At 39.8% G+C, this 22,960-nt stretch overlaps 1 protein-coding gene across 13 annotated transcripts in view; it reads left to right on the top strand.

Moving 5' to 3' along the window:
* KIF13A (kinesin family member 13A) overlaps positions 1-22,960 on the top strand; it is a 196,549-nt gene that overhangs the window by 93,809 nt on the left and 79,780 nt on the right. For all 13 annotated transcript variants that reach the window (XM_043908448.1, XM_043908451.1, XM_043908452.1 and 10 more), the window contains exons 4-6: positions 1,928-1,988; positions 20,007-20,099; positions 21,119-21,299. In XM_043908448.1, the coding sequence (XP_043764383.1) occupies positions 1,928-1,988; positions 20,007-20,099; positions 21,119-21,299 (335 nt within the window). The remainder of the gene's footprint in view (positions 1-1,927; positions 1,989-20,006; positions 20,100-21,118; positions 21,300-22,960) is intronic.

Raw genomic sequence — 22,960 nt, forward strand, 5'->3', positions numbered from 1 at the left:
GTAACTCCGAGGTACGGACAAGTTCAGCTGAAGCATGCAGCTGTTGGGAGACTTAGGCTGGAACAGTCCCTTAGGGCCAGTTTCTAGGACCAGGTCAGAGTGTGTGTTTCTGCGTGCCCAGTGTTTACAATCGCTTGGAAATGATTAAACCTTCAAGAGTCTCTGTCCACAGGAGGATTGCATGTTACTATTGGAGTTGCATGGAGGAGCGGCGAAGGCTGGGACAAGGAGCCGAGAAAATAGCTGCTGAGTCACCTGAGTCAGTTAGCTTGAGGAGTAGGAGGGTGATGCTGAGAAACACTAGCTTTAGGGCACGTTAATGGGTGTTACTCAAGAAAGGGTCCCTGGGCTTCCCCAGTGGCTCAGTGGTAAAGAATCTGCCTGGGAGACACAGGTTCCATCCTTAGATCAGAAAGATCCTCTGGAGAAGGCAATGGTAACCCACTCCAGTACTCTTGCCTGGGAAATCCCATGGACAGAGGAGCCTGGCAGGCTATAGGCCATGGGGTCACAAAGAGTCGGACATGACTTATCAACTAAACAACAAGAAAGGGTCTCCTCATCAAAAGAAATTGGAGAAATAAAGTGACACAACCAAATGGGTTTATGTATGGAGACCAAGGGGGATAGGGGAGATGGGAAGAATTGGGAGATCGGGATTCATATTTAATACATATACACTGTCAATACTATCTGAAAAATAGATAACTAATGATAACATACTGTATCAAACAGGAAATTCTACCTAATGTGCTGTGGTGACCTGGATGGGAAGGATAGTCCAGAAGGGAGGGGATGTATGTCCCTCCCCATATATCCCCTTTTATATCCCCATATATGTCTCCATATATGTATGGCTGATTCATTTTGCTGTACAGTAGAAATGCAACTTGGTAAAGCAAGTATACTCCAATAAAAATGAATTATTTATTTATTTATTTATTTTTAAATGAATTTTTTAAAAATGGGTTTATTTGCTGAAGACTTTCAGCACCTTTAATGTTGAGAATTGCATAGAAAATCTTAAACAGGGTAAAATATGTACCATTTCCAACATGGTGTAATCTTTATTTCATGGACTGTCTTGAAACTGCTGTTCCTTGGTGCATACTGTGGGGAGCGTTGCCCTGTGCGTGTGGTAAAGATGGCTGGAACATGAGTGGTGGTCATATGCATGGAAAACAGTGATTAGATGTGTGTCCTTATGGAGCAGGGAAGCCTGGAGTGCTGCAGTCCATAGGGTCGCATAGAGTTGGACACGACTGAGCGACTGAACTGAACTGAACTGATAGGGTAGCATCAACCATTCCTAGTACATAGTAGGCATTCAGGAACTATACAGAAAGCTAAAGCATGCAAGAGTGAATTGATACATTAACAATACTTGGCCCAGGATTGGGAGTCTAAGATTTCTGGAAATGTGGAAAGTTTTGACAAACCTTTAGCTATGCTAGAAATGATAGGGTCATGGAAAGTTAGGTGGGACTGATTTCAGTGAAAGTTGATCACTTTAGTATTTCTTGTGAAGCCATGGAACGTCCACCATGGAAGGTCTATCTGGTCCACCATTTCAGCATCTGCTGAAACTGCAGACTTGGGAGAGAAGCCATTGTCTTTTCTCACTAAATGTATAATTTAAAATATTTTGGCTAAGAGGTCTGCTTGTTTGAATGTGGAGTAAGTAGCAATTTTCATATACAATTTACTCTAATATAAGAAAATAACCTTGTATTTCTTGTAATACAAGAAAATAGCCAATTTAGTCTGAAAGAAGCTTCAGGGTTAATAAAGCGTCAGACTTCTGGTTTTTGTTTTTTCTTTTAAATCAGACAGAAGCAGGCATCCTCATCAGTGAATTTTTTTTCAGTCTGATTTACTCATGGAAGTTAATAAGTTTTTAAGTTTAATATTCTGTTCTTTCATCCAGGTATTTGCATTTGATTATTGCTTTTGGTCCATGGATGAATCTAACACTACAAAATATGCTGGTAAGTTGATTGTCTCTCCGTACTTGATGTTGGGCCTCTGGCCTCTTCTTCCGTTACTTCTGTTTTCTTTAATTATTCCGGAGTTCTGTTTTTTCCATAAAATTTGCACTCATTCTTTCCAATTCTAGCATGTGGGCTTTGAAGCCAGTAAGATTTGGTTTCAGGATCTGGCTCAGCCACGTACTTGCTAAGAAACTGAAGACAGGTTCCCCCTCCCTGCCCCCAAGCTCCTTAAGCTTCAGATTCTTCACCTGTAAAGGGGGTATGAAGTGTCTTTAGAGGTGTTCCAAGGGTTAGAGATAATGGGGAACCACCTCAAGCTGTATTGCGGTTATCACACGAAGAGGAGGTTGAATGTGTCCTGTCTTCCCTCATCTCTGACTTGTAGGGGATGCTCTGCTCATTTAAACAAGCAAAGCACAGATGCTATTGGTTTACAGGACCCTCTCACGTCCTGAGTGTTCTAGAGTAGTCAGTGGTGATGTGAACTAAAGCTCTTCTTTCTTCAGGGAAACATGGCCTCCTGGCCCCACATCTTGCTACTGTTCCTTCCTTTTGAGGCATTTTACCCCTACTTCATTAAATACAAATGACTGCTATTAATAATTTTATTATTTGTGATCACAGGTGAACCTTCACCTTTCCTAGGAGTTAAAATAAGCTCAAGAGGGAAGCACTTGTTTTAGTGGAAGAGGTCTTCATTCCTTTCCTTCTGACTGTGACCCCTTTTCTTAAATACATCGTCTTAATGAGAATTTTCCCCTTACTTCTACTTAAGAGAATCTCAGCTGGAACTTCCCTGGTGGTCCAGTGGCTAAGACTCCAAGCTCCCAATGCAGGGGGCCCAGGTTCCATCCCTGGTCAGGAAACTAGATCCCACATGCCGTAACTAAGAGTCCGCATGACTTACTAAGACCTGTTGCAGCTAAATAAATACATACATACATAAATATTAAAAAAAAAAAGAATCTCAGTTGAATGACTTTTCCATTTACTGAACGAAAGGGCAAGAGGATAATGGAGAGGCTGTAGATCTTAAAAGATTAGAAGGCAAAGGAAGTCATCTGCTTGTAGGAAATTTTGTTTCTTGATAACCTTTTCCTTGCCACGTAAAGAAAATTTGCTGAGAATTTATTTGATATATAGCTTTTTCAAAAGTTAATCTTGAAGTTGGAAAATTCCTTCCGGGGCTCACGTTGGGTAAATAAGTCTTCTTTCCAAACATCATTCCTGCAACTTCAGCAGTGTATTTTATTAATGTGAGTAAATAATTTTTAATGTTGCCTGTAATTAATTTGTCTTTTTATTAGTCCTTTGGGATGCTCGATAATATATTCTACAGAGTCTGCCTTGACTAGTAGCACTGTGTGTACTTTCATTCTGGATGTGTGCTTTTGGATTTAAATAAAGCACTTCATACTGTGACAGAAACAAATGAGGACAAATGCTATGGCTATACAAAGCACAGTGTCTCATTCTGTTCAATTGATATTATTCAGGATGTAGTCAGATATAGCTCCCTGGATTAAAACTCTTACGAAATTCTCAAATGCTTTAGAGGACTCCTCATCACTTATAGATAAAATCTATACTCCTTGGATGACATTTAAGGTCCTTTATTATTAATATATAACCCTGTCTACCTTCCCTACCCACTGCTCCCTGTCTCCCTACCGTCCATTCTGTGCTCCAGCCCGGTGTGATTGTTTGTTCTTCTTATTTAACCCAGGAAGCCAGAAAGATTGAGAATAGCTCCTTAAATATTCATCAAACCCCTATTGTGTGTGCAACCAAGGAAGCCCTTGAGAAATTAAAACCTAAGTTGGAAAGCAAAAGAATGCAAACAAATAGCAGTAAGCATTTGGAGATAATATTTAACCTCAAAATTTTACAGGTTTTAAGTACTATAGAAAACCCAAGGAGAGGCAAAATCTGAGAAGACTGAAGTTGCCTGGGAAGAAATCATAGAGGAAGTGGGACTGTAACTGGACATAGAAGTTTCGCAAAGATTTAACCAAAGGGCAGTATGGAAGGCAGGCTTCCCAGGTGGCTGAGTAGTAAAGAATCCACCTGCCAGTGCAGGAGATGCAGGAGATGCAAGTTCGATCCCTGGGTGGGGAAGATCCCCTGGAGGAGGAAATGGCCACCCCACTCCAGTATTCTTGCCTGGAGAGTTCCCTAGACAGAGGAGGCTGGCAGGCTACAGTTCATGGGGTCACAAAGGGTCAGACAGGACTGAGCACATGCACAGTAGGGAGGGCATCCCGACGAGAGGAAGCGTATGGTGTCAAGGAAAGCATGTGGGCTCTGAAGTCCACTCTGGTTTAAGTCTCAGGAGGCTTGCTTTGATTCTCTCAGACAATTTAATCTTTCTGAGTTATAGTTTCTTTTCTGTAAAATGGGAAGCATGTCAATGATAGGACTTAGATGTTGTTATAAGGGTTCAGTAGGTAGCTTCATGAGCTGACCAGTGGAAGGTGCCCGTAAATACTTCATTTGGCTTTTTCATAAGTGAGGGTGCAGAAGTGGAAGTGAGCATGGTGTGTAAAACTGGTCCAAGCAGAAGATGCATCTTACGGGGAATCAGTGAGGGACTTACTTGTACATGTTGAGTGAAGCCACATAACAGGAAATTTTAAAAAGCTAGGCTAAGAACTGTAAAAAAATAAAATAAAATAAAATAGAGGCTGTTGGAGTGATGTGGTTAGTAGAATATTTTAGGAAGATTGTTTTTCTTTCTTTTCCACATCTCTACAATCATGTCCTCCATTAACTGCCCATAGAGACCATACTAGCATTCTGCAATGTATCACTCATACTTCTGAATGTAAATTTTTTTCCTACTGGAAATAACTTTATTAAGTACAGATGATAAAATTCAAATGTGAAAGTCAAGATTTCTCTAGCTTTTCACTACATATAGTATGTTGATGAATATATAAAAAGATAAAAATGCTTTCTAAACATACTGATAGCCTAAACTTTACTAAATCTTTGTTTGCATGATCACAGTAAATTCCAAATTCCAATTAGCCTTAAACAGGATTTTCTTGATTGATAGAGTAGCATCTATTTACAAAGTGTGGGGAGAAAGTTTCTTATTCTTTAGACATTCCTGTTATTGTACAAATGCTGTGACCACCTCAGCAGTAAAATTGTTGCTCACCACTCTCTCAGGTTTTTTGGCACTCACTGCAAATAATCTGCCTAGTAAATACATTGCTAGTAGATTAGTTGAATGGTTTCTGTACTAATTTGATTTACTTTTTTTAATTCAATTTTTATTTTTAAAATTTATTTATTTTTAATTGGAAGATACTGCTTTACAATATCATATTGGTTTCTGCCATATAGGCAATTTTCATTTTATATTGAATTATAGTTTGATTTCTTTTCTCTTTAGTTAAAAAAAAACAAAAAACACAATTCCTTCTTAATTGTGAATGGAAACATTAAGATAGAAGCATTCATTCTCTGATCGGGTATAGAGGAAACGGAGAAGGGGAAGCACATAGTTCCTGAAACTGACCTATTTGTCAGGCTCAATAAAGAATGGCATCATTGATACTGAATCAGAGCTCTTGAGGCAGCTCTCAAAACTCGGGGGGCAGAGAGGAGGTGGGAAGGAGAGAGATGAGTGCCTGGACTGAAAGAGCAAAGGGAGGCTCTCAATTTCACGGGGTGTGTCAATGTTCAATTCTAAGTTATGTTTTATGTTACTGTATTTATTAAAGGCTACTACAGCAAGCAAGAGCTTCCACTCTCAGGCTAATGTAGAAATCCGTAATTCTGTAGTAAGTTTAAGGGCACAGCACTGTGTTGGGTGGAGTGGTGGAAGCATGTGGGCTTTTAGATCAAACTGCCTGGGTTTCCAGTCCCACCTCCAGCGCCTTTTTATCTGTGTCAGGTCAGGCGAGTTCTGTTTCCTCTTAGGTTACATAATTATATTAATCCTGCTCCCATAGGTTGAACTGAATGACCTGTTCATGTAAAGTACCTTAAGCCATAGGAAAAGCTCACTTAATATTTATCATCATCTTGATCACTGTCTCGCTATGGCAGTAGTAAGGATAGTAGCATCAGTATCTTTGGAGAGAAAATGCGTTGTACGTGCTGGTATCTGTGAGACCTGCTTTTGCCACAAACTGCTAAACTTTGGGAGTGTCTGTTTCTTCATCGGTAGAGGGAGGATCTGTGGCCTAGAATGGTCTCAGATCTCCTCCAGCTCTCGGATTAAACATGAATCAGACATTTTATGCTGGCCGCACAGCTGTTGCAGTGGACTTTTCAGAGGCAAATCAAAGGCTTGTTTGTTAAGCCGTTTGAATTGCATTGAATCATGCTTTGAGACATTGCACATTTTAATTATATTATTGCTTATTACTACCTTTTGGTTAGTGAGTCATAATAATGCTTGTCTGTGCATTGTTCTGAATCTTTAAGCAAAAACCTCTGTGACGGGGCTTAAAAAAAAACAAGTAACCTGCAGAATTAGGCATTCAAAACATGGCATTTCTACGTAAACCCATTTCTCCTCCCCTTCCCAAGCCCATAAATACATATACGTAAACATAGATCCACACTCGGGATTAAAAAGTCAGTATAAGTCAAGTAATCCTGCTGAAGGCCCATTATTAAGAAAGCCATTACCTCTTCATCATTTTCAATAATTAAAAAAAAAGTTTATTATAGTGAAATTTTAGAGCACCATAACAGATAATAGGTCTTTGTAAATGTTTAAATCACTATTAATTTCATTTAAGGGCTTCTTGGCCATAAACCAATACATTTTTTATCATGTGCCTAAAATGTGTCAGGTTGGTAAATAGCAATGACTTCCAGTAACCTTGGTTTCACGTTTCTTCCTATTAGGAGAATATTTTTCATAAACCTGTTTTTCTATAAATCTTCATACCAAATAGAGATTGGTCTGTGATGGCATTTCTGGGGAATCTATGTGGACATGAAAGTTTCCTGACCTGAGAGTCTAAACTGTTGACTTAGAAATTATGTAACAGTTCTCACCATATGGTATGTTGCTCAGATTTGCTGAAGCCTGTGTTTTCAGTTATTGTAATACCCTGCAATTCAGGACAAAAGTTTTTCATCTGATTCCTGTTCTGCTAATGTTTCTTTGTACCATGAGGGCCGGCTGAGTGCCCCCTAGCCATGGGCAATCTCTTTGGGGAAAGTAGCCATGTCTGAGTCTCTTCTCTTGATGGGAGAGTTTATGTGCTCAGAGGTAGAAATGATTTCTGTTTCATATTATTTGACTGTGCATCAAAATTTACATTCTAAAAAGTGGCAGTAGCCAAAATAAAACCAGTTTTTTAAGCAGAGTTCCAAAATACTCAATTTAGCATATTCTTTTTTAAAAAATATTCAAGTGTATATAAACCCTCAGCAAGTACCTTGCATAGAATTAATACTCAATAATTGTTAGCTGTTACGTTTGTCCAAACTGTGGAAGTTTTCCCTGTGGTTATGAGAAGCAATAGTACTTGACTATGTGAAAAGTTAGAGAGAGAGTCACTAGAAGTGGAGCATGCCATCTTAAGAGACATTTATGAAACAATCTGACTGTAGAATCCTTCTAGATTTTTCTTTGTCTTTTCCAAATTCTCACCCATTCCTAACTTGACATTTCTTTTAGTGACTCACCTTTATCAAGTTGTCCCTCAGCATCCAACCTAGTTTTCTTAAAACCAGCAGCTCCCTTTTTGCATGTGTTAATTATGTAATTATGGAGAAGTGCAACTGATATAAGCCAGTCTAGGAGCGAACACAACTGACCCTTTGTAAGAACATAACTCATCTGCTGGGAGTCTAGAGAGTTGTCTACCAGCTGGATGATTTAGTATGCAGCAGGCATGCCCCAGTGTATTTTACTGGGGAAGAGAGAATGTTCGTTAATTCAGAAAATTGGGCAAATGAAGGTCAGTTAAGAAAAATTTCTCTGAGTAGGCTAGGCTGATACTGTTATATTTTTTAAAAGAATATATGTATATTCTTTTTTCACATCTCTACTCCCAGATTTTTTAATCCTACCCAACCCTACCTTCTTCCGCTTTCCTTTCTTTGTCCATATCTATTCCTTGGGGCTTCCCTGGTGGCTCAGAGGTAAAGAATCCGCCTGCAATGCAGGAGATGTGGGTTCAGTCCCTGGGTTGGGAAGACTCCCCTGGAGGAGAAAATGGCAACCCACTCCAGTATTCCTGCCTGGATAATTCCATGGACAGAGGAGCCTGGTGAGCTACAGGTCATGGAATCGCAGAGTCAGACATGACTGAGCACACATACACATTCCTTCGAGCCGTGGTCCCCAGGCTTTTTGATTGGGGGGGGTAGTCAAAAAAATTTTTTTGGACTTTTTCCATGGACTGGGCAGGTAGTTCGGGATGATTCAAGCATATTACGTTTATTGTGTGCTTTATTTCTATTATTGTTACATCAGCTCCACTTCAGATCATTAGGCACTAGATCCTGAAGGTTGGGGAACCCTGCCTTAGAGTTATTTCTTGGCACCCAGAGACATTGCTTAACTTAGCTGAGTGCATTTATAGGGGTGGATAATAACAACAACAATAGAGAATAGAATCCTGAGCACTAGATTCCCAGCACTGCACTTACTCCTTTACCTGCAGCAGATCATTTAATTGTCAAAACACCCAATCAGTGGAATCTTATATTGGCCCCATTTTACGAAAGAGGAAGCTGAGGTTCAGAGAGGCCCTGCTACTTGTAGGAGAGCTGAAAGCAGTGGTAAAGGTGGATTTGGGTCCATGACAAGTATGCGTGAGGACTTTATGGATTCTGCGGCAATCCTGGGCCCTCTTCTCTTTTCCCTCATCCCAGCAGGAGGCTGTGCTTAGGAAATCATACTGTTGAAGTGTTCTGGCCTGGCACCTAGCCAGGAATAACACTGTTCGCCTTCTCCTTCCTGTCGGAAGTTCTCTGGACTCCTGATTGCCTGTGTTTGGTTTGGCTTTGTTTTCCCCTCCCCTCAAGTGCTGTCAGTCCCGCGCACCCCACAGTCCAGAAGAGATACTGAGTCAGGCCTGCCTCGGTGTCGGAGACAGTGGCAAAGCGTCGAGCAGGTGGAGGTGAAACACAGCGACTTTTTCAGCAGCTGTTGAATGTGAAAGCACCCTACTGAAAATGACTCCAAAACGCATTTTCTGCTGAGGCAGGCCTCACAGGTCTTTCCTCCGGGGCCCCCGACGCCTGACCCTCCTCCCCCCATGACTCAGCCACTTTATCAGGTGACAGAAAAAGGCGCTGAAGTTCACTGCCAGCTCGTGACGGGCCCCAGCGCTGTCGCTGGACTGGGCACATCTGTCTGGGTGAGTCACCCAGGCCGAGCTGTGAGGAAGGCCGCTTCGGACTGCAGGGCTGGCCGCTCCCAGAGGCCACTGTGGGAAACGGCCCGCATCGACCCTTACGCTCCAGGCCTAGGTTCTCGGGGTCCTGGTTCTTACCCCGCCCCTTACGGGCAACCTTCTATAGTTGATTAAAACTTAAATCTCATGTCACTCAGTCAAGCCTTGAAAGCCCTAGTTCCTCTATCTAAAATCTGTAGTTTTTGGTCATTTAATGCAAACCAGCTTTATGGCCTCTACACGTGACCATTTCTGAGAGTTGCACTAATTGAGGGAGAGATTTACTGAAACGCAACCCTCGCCCCTTCGGGTTTGTCTGTGGAGCCTGACGGCTCTCACCCGGCCCAGGTGCTTGGCTTGGGAGCCGTGCCACCTGCCAAGTCCAGACTCGTCACAGTCGCTAGGGCTGTCAGCCTCGGTTAGGAGTGGAAAAACACCCTTCCAAACGCGCAGGCCCAGGAATTCCAGGTCATAAATATATGGTGTTTTTGTTTTTTTTTTTTTTTTCACTCTAACTCCAGTGAGAAAAGAGATAGGAGAAAGAAGGAAGACTGGAGGTTCTGTTTAAAGTGATAAAATGCTGTTAAAATTCTGACTGCTCTTCCACTTCACTACTTTAGAAATATTCTGTGCTTATGTCGTGTCCAGCCCTGGATCTCCAGACTGAGTGCTTTGGTCAGCCCTGATCTGTGCGAGGCTGGCTTGATTGATGCAGATTGTGAACGAGACAAGGTTGTGCCCTCTTTGGGGCTTTCCCGGTGGCTCAGTGGTAAAGAATCCGCCTGCAGTGCGGGAGACTCAAGAGATGCGGGTTTGATCCCTGAGTTGGGAAGATCCCTTGGAAAAGGAAATGGCAACCCACTCCAGCATTCTTGCCTGGAGAACCCCATGGACAGAGGTGCCTGGTAGGTTTCAGTCCATGGGGTCGCAAAAGAGTTAGACATGACTGAAGTGACTAAGCACGCATGCACATGCCCTTTTTGAGTTTCTGGGGGCTTTTTTGGCCACGCCACCTGGCGTGTGAAATCCTAGCTCCCTGACCGGGGATCAAACACCTGCCCCCTGCATTGGAAGTTCAGAGTCTTATCCGCTGGACCACTAGGAAGTCCTTAGTTATGCCCTCTTATTTTGTTCTCCCTTTTCCTAGAGTATAGCTACTGTGACGAATTGGCATATGTGTGGTATGCACTTTCCCTCCCACCCCTGCTTTCTCTTCCTCTGTACTTTGGTACCAGGGCCCTGCTATAGAGAGAATTCCCTTGGTTCCTCAGCTCCCAGTGCACATGCCTGGTAGCTCTGAGGCCATTGCTGCTGTTCCCAGGAGGGACAGGCTATGCACAAGAGTGGAGACTCAGGGTGTTAGCGTTGCAGAGGTCTGTATCATGTGTGACTCAGGGCTGGGTGGGTCAGGTCTTCTGTGACTTGGCTTGCAGAAATTCCAATCAGGAGCCCTCTCTACCGTTCTGACATTGTGTTGTGGGTTGCTGCGGGCATGCCTGTATTTTAAGACTTGTCCACACAGTTATAGGCGTCTAATCATAAGCCCCACAGAGGAAATTGGCATCTTGGCCATGGTTCTGAACAAGTGAGGTCAGGTTTGCCCCGTGGACTCCCCGCGCCAGGCACATGGAGCTGGCATTGGCAGAGTGGCTGTCTCCTGCTGGGCAGGGGTCCTGCGGAAAAGCCGCAGGCTCTTGGGTTGGAGCAAGTTGTGCCTCTGCATGGATTGTCTGGGATAGAAAGAAATTCTCATAGATCCTTCTGCTTCCCTCGGTACCTCTGGGTTTTCCCTTCTGGGCTGACATTCATCCTCCTGGACAAGGGCACTTCATTCCATTTGTGAACTGGAGTCAGAAAACATTAAGGGTGGGAGTAGAGCATCTTTTATGAATTCCCTGATTCCCACCATCCAGCATAAGCAGCTCCTTTGTTGTTGTTGTTGTTACTTAACTAAGCTGCTAAAAGCAGTGGGCAAGTTTGTTTTTCTTGTACTGAAAAAAAGGGATTCCTGTGTTTAGAAAGGAACAAAGTAAAAACAAACACCTTCAGTCTTTTGGATAAACCAGACTCTCCTTTCTCGACTGTGTAAGGGTCTTTGACGGTTAATATTTTCTGTCCATCACAGAGTGAAGTGTGGGCACTGTTCATGTGTCATGGAAAACTGATTATGCCGAGGAGGGCAGAAGAGCGTGTAGCATTCCTACATGGAATTTTTAGGCTTTGGAGACAGTCTTGGCTTTTTTAAAATAATTGTTTATTGTACCAGTGGTGACTGAAAGTCACCAAACCAAAGAAGTGATTAAGTATAACCCCAGCCAGGTATTCATAGAGCTACAAAGGCACCAGAATTTAAAAAAGAAAAAGTAAGGGCAGCTCTGTAGAGAATATTTCTGTTTAGTTTTATGATATGATTTATTAAATTGCTTTTTTCCCTGTACCTTTCTGAGATATCTTAATGTTATTAAAAAACGGTAAATATCTTTCCTCCACTGAACAACCTGGGTTGGCATATCCTGCTCCGAATAATTAATGATACTGTTCCTTCTTCCTCTTCTCATTATGACCCAGAACACACACACACACTTGTTCACATGCCCCCTTTTTGCTCTCACATGTGAGTACACCATCATAAAACTTAGAAAGTGGGACCCCTAGAGGCGCTAGAGAAATAGCAACAAATGATTACTTTTTTTTTTTTCCCCCTAAGAATAAGTGTCTTTTATCTTTAAAATGGGATTGGATTGTCTCACAGATTTGTTGCAAAGATGGAGGAGCTATTTAAGGAAAAATAATTAGATGAGTACCTCCATCTTTATACCAAAATTAGTTTTAGTTGGTTAAAAATTTAAGAGATGATATTAATTATGGATATTAGCTAAAATATATTCTAGACTTACAATGGCCAGACACTCTGGTAAGTGCTTTACTGTACTGCCTTATTAAATCACACCAGCAATTCAGTAAGAGAGCAAGTATTATTCCTGTTTTATTACTAAAGGAGATCTTGCCCAAGGTTACACAGCTGATAAGAAGTAGCATTCAAGCTTGGAAATAAAACTCGAAAAACCCAAATAAGACTAGAAGAAGATATGCGTGAATAGCTATGTAATTTGGGGTAATGATAATCCAGAAGGATTTTGAAAGTGTAACGTATACCATAAACGACAATCATAAAGGAAAAGATAAGAGATTGAATGCGAAAGACCAAAAGCTTTTGTATGACAAATAACAACATAGGACTGAAAGGTAAATGACAGACTGGGAGAAATATGTACAAGATGAGACAGACCAAAGGTTAATATCCTTAATATATGATGGGCATTTTTAAATGAATTCTTAACCAATTACTAAACCGATTGATTTATACAAGTAAACATAGGACTCAGTCAATTTACTAAAGAGTAAACACAAATGGACAAGAAACTAAGGAAAGGAAAGTTTTAATTTAACAAAGCAAGGAGCTTGCTTTTTCTGTTAATCAAAACCAGGAAGAATGATAATAGAATTGTTGAAGTTGTAGAATGAAAGACTCTTGCATTGCTAGAGGAGTTAGTAATTCAGTGTTTTTGGAGTTTTGCCTAGTAAAGTTAATAGAAAAGTGTATATAGATAAATATGTAAGGATAAATATTGCAGGAAAAAAGAAAAAGGAAACAATCTGAGTATCTCTAGTAGGAAACTGCATCAGTAAAGCATACAGGGGAAACTAAGCGGGGCTCTTAAAAAATGTAATGTTGATATATTTTTGTAGAACAGGGAAAGTGTTCATTATTTCTTGTCGTAAGAGTAAATTTCCCTCGAGACATGAAGCCATAGTGATAAAATGGATTCTAGTCTCACTAGAATCCAGCCTTGCTTAGATTTGTAAAAATCCATGAACTTTACAATGTGGTTCTTTGTATTTACCCTTTTATAAATTGTGCTTTGGGGTAGCTATTTAAAGACAGAAAGAAGAAAGATTCTTTTCAGAAACAGAGTATAATTGTTTTCTACTTTTTCATATTCCATTTTGTGTTTCCAGTTTTTTACCTTTCCTAGTTATAACCAAAACTTTATTAAATACACTAAGTCTGAATTACATTCTGTCTGTCAAATGTAACTAAGTACTTAACTAAAAGACCTTGACTTCTTGGAAAACTTAGATATACATTTAGTGGACATCAAAGTGACTGATTTATTTTTTTCAGTCACATAGATTTTGTTTTAATGACTAGGAGGTAATGTGGGTGTCAGTAAAATCTGTAATTTTTATCAAAATTGTTCAATTAGTAGTTACAGATGATGCTGACATGTGTGTTCACACCCTAGTACCTTGTTCAACAAAGACTATTGTGGTCTTTGGGGCTCATTGGAATTTCAGAAACAGCTGTACTTTGACCAAAGTGTAAATCCTACAATTAACTTTTGAAAGTTCAACAAACAGTATTTTGAAACCTTTGCCATCACTAACGAGGACAGGGGCCCCCAATTAAATACACATTAGACAGACGATGAAGGATCTGGGTAGCACTGAAGGCTTTTCAGCTTCCGTATACAATCTACTCATGCTGTTTATAACGTATTTAAATAAAAGTTTTCTCTGAAAAAAAGAATACACATTAATCTGAGAACAGCAATGTCACCAGGGACAATTCCATAATTAAGAGTGCATACTGCAGGACATGGAAGCAACCTAGATGCCCATCAGCAGATGAATGGATAAGGAAGCTGTGGTACATATACACCATGGAATATTACTCAGCCATTAAAAAGAATTCATTTGAACCAGTCCTAATGAGATGGATGAAGCTGGAGCCCATTATACAGAGTGAAGTAAGCCAGAAAGATAAAGAACATTACAGCATACTAACACATATATATGGAATTTAGAAAGGTGATAACGATAACCCTATATGCAAAACAGAAAAAGAGACACAGAAATACAGAACAGACTTTTGAACTCTGTGGGAGAAGGTGAGGGTGGGATATTTCAAAAGAACAGCATGTATACTATCTATGGTGAAACAGATCACCAGCCCAGGTGGGATGCATGAGACAAGTGCTCGGGCCTGGTGCACTGGGAAGACCCAGAGGAATCGGGTGGAGAGGGAGGTGGGAGGGGGGATCGGGATTGGGAATAAGTGTAAATCTATGGCTGATTCATATCAATGTATGACAAAACCCACTGAAAAAAAAAAAAAAAAGAGTGCATACTGTGTGCCAGGTACTCTGCTAAGATGCCACAGCTCTTGTTTTCAAAGGAGCTCACAATTCAGTGGTGTAGAAAGATGTGGGAAAAAAAGGTACTGGAGTGTGATGAGTTCTGAGAGTTTGTTTAAAAAAAAAAATTTACCATGGAAACCAGAGATGGGAGTAACTGATTTCCAGTGTCATGCAGCCTGAGTCACTGATGATGGATGGGCCTCGGTCCATCTGGGAGTCATCACCCATAGACCCAGGTCCTGCCTCTCTCTGGTGGCCATGTCTTGGGCAAATGACTTATACTTTCATAGTGGCCCCCTCATCTCCTTATTGATCACAGTCCATACCTACCATATCTAGGTACTGCACAGATTCAGCGATACAGATAGAATATATAAATTGTACTACAAACAGAGCAGTTGACAAAAAAAATTAATTTTTCTTCTTAACATAAATAATAAAGGTATATAGGTTTAATGGGCTTCCCTGGCAACTCAGTGGTAAAAAATCCACCTGCTAAGCAGTAGATGAATTCAATCCCTTGGTGGGGAAGACCTCTTCCCCCTGGAGAAGAAAATGGCAACCCACTCCAGTATTCTTGCCTGGGAAATCCCATGGACAGAGGAGCCTGGCCGACAGAATCAGAAAACTTAGTGACAAAACAGCAGCAATAATACAGGTTAAATAGGTTAATTCATATCCTGTTTAATATTTGTGACAATTTAGAAATAGATCAAACTGAAATTTATTCTTGTATCTTTACCTGGAACATTCTTTTATTATTTGTTATTTTTAGTGCAATTTTAGTTTACATACCCTGAGTTGTTTTATCAATTGATTCATCATAAACCTATTTCATATAGCTCTATAGCATTCATTCTTGGGTGGGTTTTTTTTTTTTTTCTGTTAATGATCTTTGGTTTAAAAGGCCATTCCTGCCAAGGTAAATGAAAACTCGTGACCTGGCCTTGAAAAAAACATTGAGAAAATAATCCCTCATAATTCCAGCCTACTCAGCATCAGAGCAGAAACCAGAAAGTATTCCATCTCACTCCCTGATAAAAGAACAGATATAAATCCTTGATGACTTAATGACTTCAAACTCTGTGAAACCAGAGTAAAAGCTCTTTGACCACAGTGCTTCTCCACAGTTAAGTCCTTTTCATCTGGTCAGGTTCTTGCTTTTTTATTTTTATTTTTTCAAGTTACTAAATATGAGTCAAAATCTTGAATTACGGTCAGGATGTTTGATCCAGCCAAGTCTTAAAGCATCTTGTCCCCACCCTCACCCCACTCCCTTTCTGGGGGCTGGTTAACCAGTGTGGAAGATCAAACGAGATTGCTCCGTTCACCAGTTTGTGCCAAGAAAGCGGTGCTTTTTGAAGGCTTTCGATGGCACTTGGGTCCTGGCGAGGAACCACTATCAGTTTTCACAAACCTGAGCAGAAGCTGTGTTTTGTTCCCCATCTTCTGCACTACAGGGCTCAGGTCCAGATTTAAGCCTGTGTTTTGGCATGGGCCTTGGGACTACATGTGGAATAAGGGAAGTCCTTTGAGCAAATACATGAAAAAAAAATATCAATGGATATGAAAGATTGGCAACAGGGTGGGTAAGATATTTTCTTTTTTAAAAAAATTAATTTATTTTAATTGGAGGCTAATTATGTTATAATATTGTAGTGGTTTTTGCCATACATTGACATGAATCAGCCATGGGTGTACATGTGTCCCCCATCCTGAACCCCCTTCCCACCTCCCTCCCCATCCCATCCCTCAGGGTTGTCCCAGTGCACCGGCTTTGAGTGCCCTGTTTCATGCATCAAACTTGCACTGGTGATCTATTTCACATATGGTAATATACACGCTTCAGTGCTATTCTCTCGAATCATCCCACCCTCGCCTTCTCCCACAGAGTCCAAAAGTCTGTTCTTTATATCTGTGTCTCTTTTGCTGTCTCGCATATAGGGTCATCATTACCATCTTTCTAAACTCCATATTTATGTATTAATGTACTGTATTGGTGTTTTTCTTTCTGACTTACTTCATTCTGTATAATAGGCTTCAGTTTCCAGATACTTTCTTAATGAGCACAATACTCTTTTTTTTTTTTTTTCATTTATTTTTATTAGTTGGAGGCTAATTACTTCACAACATTGTAGTGGGTTTTGTCTTACATTGACATGAATCAGCCATGGAGTTACATGTATTCCCCATCCCGATCCCCCCTCCCACCTCCCTCTCCACCCGATTCCTCTGGGTCTTCCCAGTGCACCAGGCCCGAGCACTTGTCTCATGCATCCAGCCTGGGCTGGTGATCTGTTTCCCCATAGATAATATACATGCTGTTCTCTCGAAACATCCCACCCTCGCCTTCTCCCACAGAGTCCAAAAGTCTGTTCTGTACATCTGTGTCTCTTTTTCTGTTTTGCATATAGGGTTATCATTACCATCTTTCTAAATTCCATATATATGTGTTAGTATGCTGTAATGTTCTTTATCTTTCTGGCTTACTTCACTCTGTATAATGGGCTCCAGTTTCATCCATCTCATTAGAACTGATTCAAATGAATTCTTTTTAATGGCTGAGTAATATTCCATGGTGTATATGTACCACAGCTTCCTTATCCATTCGTCTGCTGATGGGCATCTAGGTTGCTTCCATGTCCTGGCTATTATAAACAGTGCTGTGATGAACATTGGGGTGCACGTGTCTCTTTCAGATCTGGTTTCCTCAGTGTGTATGCCCAGCAGTGGGATTGCTGGGTCATATGGCAGTTCTATTTCCAGTTTTTTAAGAAATCTCCACACTGTTCTCCATAGCGGCTGTACTAGCTTGCATTCCCACCAACAGTGTAAGAGGGTTCCCTTTTCTCCACACCCTCTCCAGCATTTATTGCTTGTAGACTTTTGGATAGCAGCCATCCTGACTGGCGTGTAATGGTACCTCATTGTGGTTTTGATTTGCATTTCTCTGATAATGAGTGATGTTGAGCATCTTTTCATGTGTTTGTTAGCCATCTGTATGTCTTCTTTGGAGAAATGTCTGTTTAGTTCTTTGGCCCATTTTTTGATTGGGTCATTTATTTTTCTGGAATTGAGCTGCAGGAGTTGCTTGTATATTTTTGAGATTAATCCTTTGTCTGTTGCTTCATTTGCTATTATTTTCTCCCAATCTGAGGGCTGTCTTTTCACCTTGCTTATAGTTTCCTTTGTAGTGCAAAAGCTTTTAAGTTTCATTAGGTCCCATTTGTTTAGTTTTTCTTTTATTTCCAATATTCTGGGAGGTGGGTCATAGAGGATCCTGCTGTGATTCATGTCGGAGAGTGTTTTGCCTATGTTCTCCTCTAGAAGTTTTATAGTTTCTGTTCTTACATTTAGATCTTTAATCCATTTTGAGTTTATTTTTGTGTATGGTGTTAGAAAGTGTTCTAGTTTCATTCTTTTACAAGTGGTTGACCAGTTTTCCCAGCACCACTTGTTAAAGAGGTTGTCTTTTTTCCATTGTATATCCTTGCCTCCTTTGTCAAAGATAAGGTGTCCATAGGTTCGTGGATTTATCTCTGGGCTTTCTATTCTGTTCCATTGATCTATATTTCTGTCTTTGGAGCACAATACTCTGATACTTAACTATAACATAAAGGCAATTTTGGAAATGTGTCTTTAGTGGATAAGAATTTTGACAGTACTTTATTTTTCTCCATGTATTTGTGTATGTGTGCATACACATAGTCTTTAGGTAGTCTTCCTAACCCTTATGTTTAAGAAGCCTCTTACAGTTATATTCTTCTTAAAAAAAAAAAATCCACATATTCTGCCAACATGTTTTAAATGGCTCTTTGGTAGAAGTCAGAAGTTGAGAAATAAGTTTATATAAATTTGACATATTTTCTTCTGATCCAATTTTTTCTTTTACTTTAGCACACATAGAGAACACACATACATACTATTAGACATAAATTTTTGTTATTATATATACAGCCTGAACATGACTTTTTGAAAAACTCAACAATGTTTTTGAATTCTAGCACTGCTTAAACACATAGATTTGTTTTGCTTGTTTTTTTAAGATGGTGTATTTAAATATTCCATCATATAAAATACATTTTATGTATCTACTACTCCCTTACTAATTGGCATTTAACTTGATTCCAACTTTCAGTATTATAAATAATGCTGTGTGAACATCCTTTTACTGGGGTCTCCTAGGGAGTGGGTCTCTAGGGCAGATGCCCCATAGTGGGCCAGAGAGCCAGGACATATTCCTTTTTCTTGGTCCTGTGAGGTTTTCCTTAGAATGGCTGCATTCATTCATTTTCCCACCAACAGTTTATGAAAATACCTGTTTCTTCAGTCCAGCTATATTGGATATTGTCATGTGTTGTTTTATTTTATTTTTTTGCCAACCTGATGATTGAAAATATTGTTTCATGTTTACACTTTTGAGTCCCATTCTGCAGCTGCGATACGTCATAATATAATGAGACTGCTAAAATCAGAGCATGAAAGAAAAACATACACCCAAGAGCTTATGTTATATTGCATTATTTCCAAATGTAAAAGGAATTGTCATTTGGATAAAAAGATTAAACCAACTAATTCTCTGGACAAACATTTATTAAGCATTTCATACTAGGCACTAGGATCACAGAGATAGATTATGGGCTGACATCAGTCAGGGGCTCCAGTAGAGGAAAGAGGTACTTCAACCAGTAATTTCTGCACAGAGGAAGGAGAAAATCACTTTAATTCTCTTGATGGTGGGGATTGCATGTTAGAAAGACATCAATTTTAAAAGGCAGTAAACGCCTCATTAAATGTTTAAAAAGATTTTCACACCTTTACTCTTCAGCTGGGCACTACATGATATAAACAGTCCATGACAGAACACCCCTAGGAGTCACAGTGAGCTGTAAAAAGACGCACAGATGAGAACTTGTCCCCTAACCCCCGTGGGATAAGAGGTTACCTGTGCCCAGCACACCCCCTCTACCAGTAATGAAGTTTCTTAGCACCACGCTCGGTGCAGAGGTGCACACACATACCAAGATGTGGGCCACATGGTTCCTGCTCATCAGAAGCTCAGAATCCAGGTGGGGAGACAAGGCAGTTTATATTGAATGACCCTTTCATACTAACTCAGGAAAAGGAACTAAACCGAATTCAAATGATACTTCCATATGACCCACAGACAATGGGCAGGAAACTTGAACACCTAGAGAAATGTCTTAGAGGGAAGCAGTGGGTAGAATGATAAGTTGTCCCAGGTACAGAGTTATAGTGTAGAAGAATAAATAATAAAATTGCATTCATTATGCTCTTAATCCATAGCCCTGCACATAGTAGGTATGCAATACACTCAACATCTTTTTGGGGTTGAGAGAATGTTATTAGTGGCTGGGGCTCAGTTACTAATACAAATATGTCAAGAAAAATCAGTCTTTTTATTTTTGTTTTTTTAGGTCAAGAAGTGGTTTTCAAGTGCCTTGGGGAAGGAATTCTTGAGAAAGCCTTCCAGGGGTATAATGCTTGCATTTTTGCATATGGACAGACAGGTAAGTAGCTGCTTTTCTTTACAGTCAGTGATATTAAATGTTCATTTCTTAAAACAGAAATAGAAAACACTTTGGGAAGTCGTAGAAAAATGCTTCTGACTTCACAGGTTTAGCTGAATTAAATGATCAAAAGTAATCTTTTTGAAGGTTCAACAGTTGTGAAATGAAGTAATTTAAGTGTTAATGAGCATGGTAGTTTCAAACTATTAAGTGTCATTTTCCTAAATTATAGTTTTAACCTGTATTTGAGCTAGGAAAATAATTACCAGTTTCTTAGTACAAATGTCATAGTGAAAAACTGTAGAAAAACTCTTAGTATCTATCATCCTATACAGAGGACTTCACTAGGATATAGAAGTAATGATAGGTTATTAAACAAAACTAGACTAGTGGTTCAGCAATTAACACTGTAAGCCACCCATTATTTCAACTATAAAGCTGGAATAAATTAATTAAATGGTAATAATACTGCCTATTGTCACATTACAGGACATCAAGGAGAATATATAGCAAAGCACTTTCAAAAGTGTGAAATATTTTGTGGGTAAAATATGTTAATGTTACTTGATGTATAGTTGATATTTACACACTTTTTAAAGCTTTCTGTCGTATATTGGAGTATAGTTGATTAACAGTGTTGTGTTAGTTTCAGGAGTCCAGCCAAATGATTGTTGTACATATTTAGGCTGTTACATAATCTCAAACAGAGTTCCCTGTACTATACAGTAGTTCCTTTTTACTATATATACTTTTAGAGGTTACATATTTGTAGCGCTTACATTAGTACGTATCCATCTGGAGGTACCCTCCAGGTCTCACAGTGAAAGTCAGACTGGCGGTCAGGAGTGTAATAGTGTAAATAGTAACTCTGGTGTCTGAGGGCCTGGCTCTGGGGGCCAAATTGTCTGTGTCCTTCTGCTGTGTGACCTTGGCCGATGTGTAGGATACACTTGTACGACGGAAGCGTTACACGTTGCCTCCTCTTCCATCCTCCTCTCTTTCTGCTCACCTTTCTCCAGGCTCAGGAAAATCCTTCTCCATGATGGGCAATGCTGAGCAGCGAGGCCTCATCCCAAGGCTCTGCTGTGCTTTATTTCAAAGGATCTCTCTGGAGCAGAATGAGTCACAGACCTTTAAAGTGGAAGTATCCTATATGGAAATTTATAATGAGAAAGTCCGGGATCTTTTAGACCCCAAAGGGTAAGTTAGTGGTTGACACGAACCTTATAATGGGGGTAGTCATTTTAAATGATCCTGAAGTTAAAGCTGCAAGTGAGTTTATGTGTTTGAAGCCCTCGGTCACCACTCCCGATTCAGTTCGTTTAACGAGAGATCATCAGCTTCTCAAAGTCTGTCGTTATACCCAGGATTCAAAGTGTATCCTACACTCCTGTATAAAGTTGCTTACCCATGCCATTTAGATGCCTGTTTTTACTGTTTTGGTATTTTTGCCACTACGGTTTATTCGTATTTATTCATTGAGTTAAGAATGACACAGTGGTCTTTCCATCTGCTCTAAATCGGAGGTGAAGCGGTCGAAGGTTTCGAATGACCTGGCCTAGACAAGCCATTCTCTTCCATGGATGTACATTGGAATCACTTGGAGGCTTTTTAATGAAATGCTGGCCTGAGCCCCTCCCATAGGGCTGATGATTCAGTAGACCCAGGAGGAAACCCAGGCATCTGTATTTTTTAAAAACTAGGTGATAAAAGCCAGATGAGTTTGATTCATAGAGGAAGGAAAGGGCCGTTTACCTTTTAATTAAAATTTTTATTGATTTAAGAATAATATATATAAAAATTTAGAAAGTAGGTAAAGTGTAAGAAGAATAAAAATGGCCTATAATCCTCAAAAATAACTGCTGTTAACACTTTATGCATTTTGGTGTCTTAGATCTATGGAGTGGATATGTAGTGTGTGTGTTGAGGTGCTTCTCTGAATACAATTCAGTATCCTGAATTTTTTATATAATATGATGAATACTTTCTCATGTTATTAAAAATATTTTTTAAATACTTTCAGCAGCTGTATAATCAAGGGTATAATCAAGAGGTATAAGATAAAAATTATGGATGGCAAGGAAGTGACCCAGTCACCGGAAATGTTTTTACTTTTAGCTAATAACTGTGTAATGCATATGAAAGAACATTTAGGGATCGGGATGGGGAACACATGTAAATCCATGGCTGATTCATGTCAATGTATGGCAAAAACCACTACAATATTGTAAGGTAATTAGCCTCCAACTAATAAAAATAAAAAATAATTAAAAAAAGAACATTTATAATACATGTAAGATATAAAGAATAATAAAATCAATGACTGTTCTGCTCACCATTTGGCTTAATAAATGGAACGTTTTTATGTTGCTCATTATCTTCCTTCTCTTTAAGAGTCTATGCGTAATTTTATAATTTTTACCTGTATATGACTTCATAATATGTTTGTCCTTTGATGACTTGCTACTTTTCCCCTCAATGGTTTGTTTGTTCTGATGTATGAAGTAATAATTCATTAATTTTTACTGCTCTTTGGTATTCCATTGTACAAGATACCATAATTTATTTATTTGATCTCCTCTCGTTCCTGTGGTTTCCACTTTTTACCACAACTGTCCTTCTCTGAGCATTTCTGTACATTCCTCCTGGCGTACAAATGCAGGAGTTTCTAGGGAATGCATCTAGGAGTGGAATTATGGGTCACAAGCTGTGGAACCTTCAGCCTTGGTATTACAAAACTGTTCCCCATAACAGTTGTACCAGTTTACACTCCCCCCAGTGGTGTACAAGCATCCCAAATGTTAGACACCATCAGAAGGACTTGATATTGTGCTTGATTTACTTTTTCTTGCCCACGAATA

This window comes from Cervus elaphus, chromosome 7 (assembly GCF_910594005.1).
Source record: "Cervus elaphus chromosome 7, mCerEla1.1, whole genome shotgun sequence".
Lineage (NCBI taxonomy): Eukaryota > Metazoa > Chordata > Mammalia > Artiodactyla > Cervidae > Cervus > Cervus elaphus.